Source organism: Gossypium hirsutum, chromosome A11 (genome assembly GCF_007990345.1).
Source record: "Gossypium hirsutum isolate 1008001.06 chromosome A11, Gossypium_hirsutum_v2.1, whole genome shotgun sequence".
Taxonomy (NCBI): Eukaryota; Viridiplantae; Streptophyta; class Magnoliopsida; order Malvales; family Malvaceae; genus Gossypium; species Gossypium hirsutum.
The window spans coordinates 35,831,015-35,839,034 of NC_053434.1; the positions used below are offsets into that span (position 1 = coordinate 35,831,015).

Sequence of the window (8,020 nt, forward strand, 5' to 3'; positions counted from 1 at the left end):
AAAAATTCCTCTCTAGAAGACTCAAAAGACATCTCAAAACTTACCTTGACAGAAGTTGTAAATGCTCTTCAAGCTTTGAAGCATAGAAGGGCTACTAGGTTTGAGGAGTCAATTGAAGGAGCTTTTCAAGCAAAGCTCAAAGAAAAACATGGCAGCAACAATTCTAGAAATAAGCAATCTGGTGAAAGAAAAAACAAAGAGAAGAAAGAAAGAGATGACCACATGTGGAAAAAGCAAAAAAGGAAGGTATCCACCTTGTTCTTATTGCAAGAAAAGAAATCATATTGAAAAGTTTTGCTGGTTTAGATCAGGGGTAAAATGTAGAGCTTGTAATCAACTTGTGTAACACCCCTAACCCTAAACCATTATCGAAACAGGGTTACGGAGTATTACCAGACCTTCGGACATTTTATAAATAATATACAAACAATTATCTAACATAATATAAAATAAATTATAAAGTCCCTTGATGGACCCTTAAGGACCAAAATATGAGTTAGAAGTGATTCAGGACTGATTCGGGTGCCTGGGAAATTTTTTGCGAATATCTAAAATTTTTCTTAAATACAGGGCTCACATGCCCATGTGAGTCAGGGATACGTCCGCGTGACCTCTTGACATGCCCGTGTTGTTGAGCCGTGTTATTCAACACGACCAAGGTATTCTAGGACACGCCCGTGTCCCCTACCTGTGTAACTCTCTGACTTCCACCTCATGTATAAATTGATTTCACAAGGCCTAGCCACACGCTCGTGTGCTTAGCCCGTGTGGAAAAACTTGGACATTCTGTTTCAAAATTTAAAGATGCAGGGGGCACACGGCTAGTTCACTCGCCCATGTGCTAGCCGTGTGTCTCACATGGGCGCGTGAACTGGCCGTGTGAGGATTTACAATGAGAGGATTCACTCAAAAAAACTCATGTGAGACACACGACCTCTCATTGTAAATCACTTGAGTTTTTTTGAGCAATAAGAATTCTTGAGAGCATTCACTCAAATTTCTCTCTCTCTTGTGTTCTTATTTTCTGTGGCTAGTTCTTGTCTCGTTCTTCATTCATCTTGTTTGGGTTTGAGTTGCTTTCGTTTGAATTGTGTTTTTGGGAGGAATTCTGTTGAATCCTTCTTTTGTGGAAGTTAGGTTGACTTAGGCATTTTTGGAGCAAGAAACTACCTAAGGTCGCACGGATCGTGAGGTAAGAATCCTAAGTCCGTGACAGTTGGTATACGAGCCAGTTCGAAAGAAATTTTGAGGGATGTCAAAAGAAGTTGTTATCAGAATGAGCCGATGCAGACCCGTGGGAGGGGTAGAAAAGCAAGTCGCTCGAGGGACATGCTGTCAGCGTTGGAAGATCGAGTTGCTAATCTCGAGGAATCCGTAGGGAACATGAAGGAGACGCTTAAGTTGGTCGAGGGACGCACAGATAGGTTTGACTCAATGGAGGAGCAACTCAAAGATTTTGTGTTAGATTCTGCCAATACAGAAAAGCTGAATGAGTTAGTGAACTCCACTATGGAAAAGCTGGCAGAGAGGGATGAGAATCTCGAGGATATGATGTTAGCCATGAAGAAAGAGATCGAAGAGCTTAAGGGGGAGCTCACGATTTACAAAGCTGCTTTGAGTAATGGGATGTTGTCTTCAAAGCTAAGGCAACAAGCAATGGATGTTCCCAAACCGAAGAAGTTCAAAGGTGTAAGGTCCGCGAAAGACGTGGACAACTTCTTGTGGGAAATGGAGCAATACTTCTGAGCGATGGGCATCGAGGATGATGCAATTAAGGTAAACATTGCTTCGATCTATTTTACTAATGTGGCTCTCTTATGGTGGCGTCGTAGGTCCACGGATGAGAAACGTGGAGGGAACGCAATTGGGACTTGGGAGGAGTTCCAAAGAGAGTTGAAGAAGCAATTTTACCCACAGTATGCCGAGAAGGAGGCTCGGGCTAAGTTGCGTCGTCTCACGCAACAAGGCACTGTTCGGGAGTATGTTCCGGCATTTAGTGAGTTGATGCTTCAAATCTTCGACTTGAGTGAGAAAGAAGCGTTCTATTGGTTCGAGGATGGGTTAAAGCCGTGGGCAAAGCAAGAGTTGCGTAGGCAAGGGATCACCGAACTTACTGTAGCCATGACTGAAGTAGAGTCCTTTGTTGAACTTGGTCTAACGAAAGACAAGTTTGAATTGTCTCAGCCCAATGGAAAGGGCAATGGTGAGAGAAACAATGATGAAGATGAAGAGGGACATAGCGATGATGGCCACAGTACTGGTTGCACAAGTGGCAATGAGAAACCACGAGTTGCGGAGTGGGGAACTGATAGCACAAGTGGCAATGAGAGACCACGAGATGCGAAGCGGGGATCCAACAACCTAAGGGATAAGAAGAAGAGAATAAAATGCTTTCTTTGTCAAGGACCATACATGTTACGAAAATGTCCAAAGAGATCGATGATGTCGGCTATCCAAACGAAAGTTGAGCCGAAAGAAGAGGCGAAGCCTATTGAGGGAAGAACATCGAAGGTCGGTTCGATGGTTCTTGTTCCTAACAAAAGGAATAGTAGAGAGGGGTTGATGTTTGTGGACATCAACATTGCGGGTCAAAAGTGGAGTGCTCTTATTGATACGGGAGCGTCGGACTTGTTCATATCAAAAAAGGCTGCCAAGAAGTTTGGTCTATCGATTAGGTAATCGAATAAGAAGATCAAGACAGTAAATTCTGAGAAGGCCCCAACTGTGGGAGTAGCTCGTAATGTGGAGCTACAAATCGGCGAATGGAAAGGCAAGGAAGACTTCGAGGTAATCTAATTAGATGATTACAATTATGTGCTTGGTTTGAACTTCCTTGACAGGATTCAGACAGTGCTGTTTCCATGGGCTGATGAAATCCATATTGTCACTGGTCCGTTGTCAAAGATTGTTGTGCCAGTGCATCGGGATATGAAGGTTGGGACCAATGTGTTGTCGTCAATTCAACTAGTCGAAGGTGTTTCATATGAGGGAAGCATTAATTCGACAGAACAGAATGTTACGAAAGCCCCTTCGAAAAAGTTAGTAGAGCGTGAAAGCCTTTTCGAAAAAGTTAGTGGAGCGTGAGTCTGATATGAGACCCGTAGAGTCGACTGTGGAGGCACCACCTTTGGGAAAGGTAGATTGTGCATCAGACTTCAAGGAGAAAGAAGTCATGCGAAAGCAGTCGAGACGAGTGAATGCCACGAGTCAGGTACATTGCAAACACACTGATAGTGTTTTGATTTCTGACTTGTTGGCTTGGCATGATCGTAGGGGCCCTTTTAAAGTTCGTAAGCAAGAAAGCCGAGGGACTGTGGGCGGAACGAAGCCAAGATGTGCGAATCGAGGGGATTCTAATGGGACTAAGTCAAAATTGGGGCAAGTTAAAGTGGAGACTTCTTGCCAACGAGATGTACCCACGAGTGCAACGGTTCAAGTTAAGAGGCGACGGAAGCCGAGGCAAAGGTTCCAAAGAAAGGGACAACCCGATTGCAAGGCAAGCCGGGAAGAAGCCAAGGCAACGAGAGAGTTTCGAGATGAATCAAGTCAGTGCCATTCGGAAGTCGCAACTAGGGCGTTGCGAGAATGGGTGAGGGAGAATGTCACGGGCCAAAGTTCCAAGCCCGTGACCATGGCAGAAGATGCAACCCATGGAGGTCGATCAATTAAATAGGGATCATTCAGTCCACAAGAACTGGCCCGATTCAAGGAATTGTTGAAGAAGCCTGTCAGATTGAAGCCTGGATGGCCCAATAGCGAAGATATGACAACTTAGGCTATTTTAGGCAACTAATCTTATAAGATAGAGAGAATCATATCTTTTAAAGATTAGATTAGATTTGATAAGGCATATCATGTAAATCCCTTAATTAATGGGATATCATTAATCTTGTCCATCGATGTAAATGTATCTTGACCGTCGGTTCTGGGGGAGCTCAACTATAAATAGAGAGCCTCCCCCTCATTTGTAAACCATCCATTATATGTTGAATTATTAAGAGTAATAGAATTCTTGGGCATTTACTCAAACACTTTGTGTGCATTCTTTCTTTGGCTTTCTTTTGCTTACTTTTAGCTTCTTTTGGCACAAATGCTTCCGCTATATAAATTGGTGCCTTGGGAGGAGTTCTTAAGGAATCTTCATTTTTGAGTGTAAAGGCTGACTTGGGCGAGTTTGGACGTGCAAATTGTCTAAGGCCGCACGGATTGCGAGACGAAAGGTCTAGCCCCGTGACAATAGAATGTGTTTGGCATATTTTCTCAAATAAAAATTAGAAGTATTTGAGGCATTCCAAAGGTTCAAGAGCATGGTTGAAGTTGAATCGAGCTGTCTAATGAAGAAATTGAAATCTAATAATGGGACTGAGTACAACTCAAGGGAATTTGCTAGTTTCTGTCAACAAGTTGGAATTCAGCAACAATTAACTGTTCCTTACACTCCTCAACAAAATGGAGTGAGTGAAAAGGAAAAACAGAACAATCATGGAGATGGCTGGATGTTTGTTGTTTGAAAAGGATCTTCCAAAAGTATTTTGGGCTGAGGCTGTGAACACCTCAGAGTTTTTGGCTGTGAACCCAGAGCTGGATTCATGAATTTCATTTGATATAACTTGGACGTAATAAATTCCGAGTATGGAATCAAGCAGTGATCAAAGCTCCGTATGCCAGAGAAACATTAAAGAGAACTTTCACCATATAAGTAGAAAAAGAAAACTAGATGTTCATGAAAGAAGTACTTACCTATCTTTCACCTCAGTGATTCTGCTCTAAATACTACCCCTAGTCTAAGCTGATTTAATTGAAGTTCTAGAAAATTTACAGTATTGATTAAATGCAACTATATGGAGACCCCTCCATCTCAGAATGTAAAACCCCCTATGATGAGCATAATAATAACATAAACTTTTGACCTTGTGAGAGAGGTGGGTTGTATTAGATGACTGAGATTTTTCTTAGATATTCTAAGAGTGTATGTCAATCTTTTTGATGTTTTAGCTTGACAGAGTAGTTATAAGCGGTCAAGCATGATACAATGATACACCTAATGTGTCAGTTTCTATTTGGTTAGGTGATACAATCTTTTTGATGTAATACTTGCTGAAGTTTTAGGATATGACTAACCACTGCAACAGCAGCGGTCTTTTGTATATTATGCACCAATATCTTAATGAAAGATAAACTATTCAGTTTTAAATTTTTCTGGTTTTGTTTTCTTTTCCAGCTCTCTCTTTTATTCTGTTCCATAACTTAACAGGTTGATGGATCACATCAAATCAAAGGCTTTTAACATAATCTTAAAAGACCACAATGCTTAGCCCTTTTGACCTTGTGATGGCTAATGGGCTGTCATATTACATCAGGTAGTCTTTTTCCAGGATTTGGATCCATTTACCTACGATTGCTGTCAAAAGTTACAAACTCTGACAAAAATGCCTGAAAGTTCGGAGCTAATTGAACACACACGTCAAATCCAGGGGCTTAGCATTTTTTGGTTATAACACAACATGCAGCAACTAATTCTCTTCTCTAGATACTATGTCGTTGGAAGGTTTACCTTACCCCCTAAGAAACCAATATTTAGCAGGTTTAGATTCTCTTAAAGTATTCTTAGTTTGATTTCAATGATTGCTAGTACAAAATGGGAGGAGCTTATCAGCTATTGTATCCACTTTCTTGAACCACTGGCCAAATGTTTCTTTATGATATATCACACACAAAGATCTATACATGCATAGATACATACATACATACATACATACATATATATATTAGTTTCTTAATTGTAAAATTGGTTCAAAATCTACTGAACAATGAAGATATATAGTTACATGCCCATGGCTGCTGGTATTTTCAAGTCTTTCTTTTGGAGGGTCGGCTAGATTATGCCTGTAAGCCAAATAAAGAATTAGGACTAACTAGGCCATTGAAAGCACTCTTTAAACCCAGAATTTAGTTGCGTAAAGTTTATCTTGCCTTGTTAGAGATATTGCTGGATAGCCAATCAAGACCTTCATAAAGTCCTTGCCCAGAGCTGGCACAAGTAGCTTGGATGTACCTATATCAGTTTCCAAAAATGCCTACTATTAGAAGAAACTAAAAATTCTATTATTTGTATTTAGTAATTTACATTTGGCTGTTAAGATGGTGTTAGATTCTAGTTTAATTCATATCTTTGAAGTTAAAATGATCAAATTTTTGCTGTGTTAGTTGGTGATAAGTATAGTATATGTATAGACTATAGGCTAATGAGTTGGTTGATTTAACACTTAGAATTTACCAACGGCGTTGGCGAAGTGAATGCAGGCCAAGTTTGTCCGTGATTTCGGAAACGGTCATGGCATTTGGGAGATCTTGCTTGTTTGCAAAGACAAGTAAGGTTGCATCACGCAGTTCATCCTGCAAGAAGAAAATTATTTCAGCCTATTTAGCACACTGCAAATCTTAGACAGTAAACAACCAATGAATAACGTTTTCATAAATGTTTTTATCAAAATTAGCCCCCGACACTGAGTCCGACCGAACAAACTTGTAAAGAGTTCAAAAAGTTGAAAGAAATTATGAACCTCGCTGAGCATCCTGTGAAGCTCATCTCTAGCTTCTGATACCCTTTCTCTGTCATTACTATCCACCACAAAAATAAGGCCCTGAGTATTCTGAAAGTAGTGTCTCCATAGAGGTCGTATCTATAAAGCAAAATATGAAACAGTTACCCTTAATTCGTAGGTACTAGCTAACACAGAGGTCGGATTTCTATGATTATGAAAGAGTTATCATTCGTTAGACACAAGATTATTTACTACCTTATCTTGTCCTCCAACATCCCAGACAGTGAAGCTAACATTTTTGTACTCAACTGTTTCCACATTAAATCCTGGATTAGAAAAAAAAAAAAAGAAAAACCATGTTACACACAAGATTGTTTCATTGGGTTTTGTCAATTCCTATATTTGCTTGAATTGTGACAGGAAGATGATGTTCTGACACCAAATGCATGATCAATGAAAGGTAATAAGACATATACTTTAAACATCTAATTAGAGGCTAGAATTAGATTAAGAAATCTAATGAAAACTCAATTGAAACTCAGTGTTCCCATTTATTTTAAGGTTTTAATACCGATGGTTGGTATGGTAGTGACAATCTCTCCAAGCTTCAACTTGTAAAGGATTGTTGTTTTGCCAGCAGCATCCAGTCCCACCATCAATATCCTCATTTCTTTCTTTGCAAAAAGCATCCTCACCAATCTAGATATTGCCGTTCCCATAGCTGCAACTCTTATTTTTAACTACATGGAAGAAAAGACTATAAATTATTATTATATATATATATATATATAAAGATGCCATGAAACTAGTAAAAAGACAAACCGTTTGAATGAAAAATGGGTTCACAGACCTGAAAATATTGGAGCAGGAACAAGTTGTGAGTATAGATGGTGAGGAATAAGTGGGAAAGCAAAGGGAAATATATGGCCGGATAGTGGATGCTTTAAAACCAATGAGAGACGTGGACTATGGTATCAAACAAAGAATAGGATTCGCAAGACAAATGGTGCAGAATAAAGGGAACTAACTTTGTTTTTGCTTTTGGTGATGTGTAAATTGACAAATGTGCTTTGAGAATGAATTCCGAAGGCAAAATTCAAAGATGAAATCAGATTCCAATTGGAAAAGCAAAGGAATATTATGTTTCTATGCTGTGGCAATAATATCTTGAGGCACAACAGAAAAGAAATAATATACAGGATGTGGAGGCAACGCATTGCATATTTGATAAACATTTAAGCACATTGTGTACTTACAAGACGAACATAGAAGTATTGCTCAAATACCCTATACAAAATATAAATCATAAAGTCTTAATACCCTCCCAAAACAATGAAAATTGTAAGCGATTCTGAAGTCGGAAGGGTAATCTTTTGTTCCATTTACTTTTGAGATATTGCATCTTTTGCGGATTCCAGTGCCAATGTGGCAGCGGCAGCGGCACTGGTGAGGACACCACCGCTGGTCTTTTGGTT

The 8,020-nt window shown here is 39.8% G+C and overlaps 1 protein-coding gene across 2 annotated transcripts; it reads right to left on the bottom strand.

Annotated features, from left to right (window-relative positions):
• Positions 1-5,682: 5,682 nt before the first annotated feature.
• LOC107901677 (ADP-ribosylation factor 2) lies at positions 5,683-7,487 on the bottom strand. 2 transcript variants are annotated; one of them, XM_016827771.2, is made up of 7 exons: positions 7,396-7,487; positions 7,117-7,285; positions 6,801-6,871; positions 6,564-6,683; positions 6,278-6,396; positions 5,974-6,055; positions 5,683-5,886 (listed from the first exon to the last, which is right to left on the bottom strand). In XM_016827771.2, the coding sequence occupies exons 2-7, from the start codon at positions 7,262-7,264 to the stop codon at positions 5,881-5,883; spliced, it is 546 nt and encodes a 181-aa protein (XP_016683260.2). In that variant the 5' UTR covers positions 7,265-7,285; positions 7,396-7,487; the 3' UTR covers positions 5,683-5,880. The 2 variants fall into 2 exon arrangements, with proteins under 2 accessions (XP_016683260.2, XP_016683256.2); XM_016827767.2 differs by lacking the exon at positions 5,683-5,886 and having other exon boundaries at positions 5,965-6,055.
• Positions 7,488-8,020: the final 533 nt, after the last annotated feature.

Bases quoted from the DNA above. Each gene is read 5' to 3' on its own strand.
- LOC107901677 (XM_016827767.2), bottom strand. From the start codon at position 7,264: ATGGGAACGGCAATATCTAGATTGGTGAGGATGCTTTTTGCAAAGAAA. The intron at 6,684-6,800 runs GTAGTAAATAAT...TTTGCTTTATAG, and splicing joins ATGTTGGAGGACAAGATAAG to ATACGACCTCTATGGAGACA. The intron at 6,397-6,563 runs GTTCATAATTTC...TTCTTCTTGCAG, and splicing joins TTCACAGGATGCTCAGCGAG to GATGAACTGCGTGATGCAAC.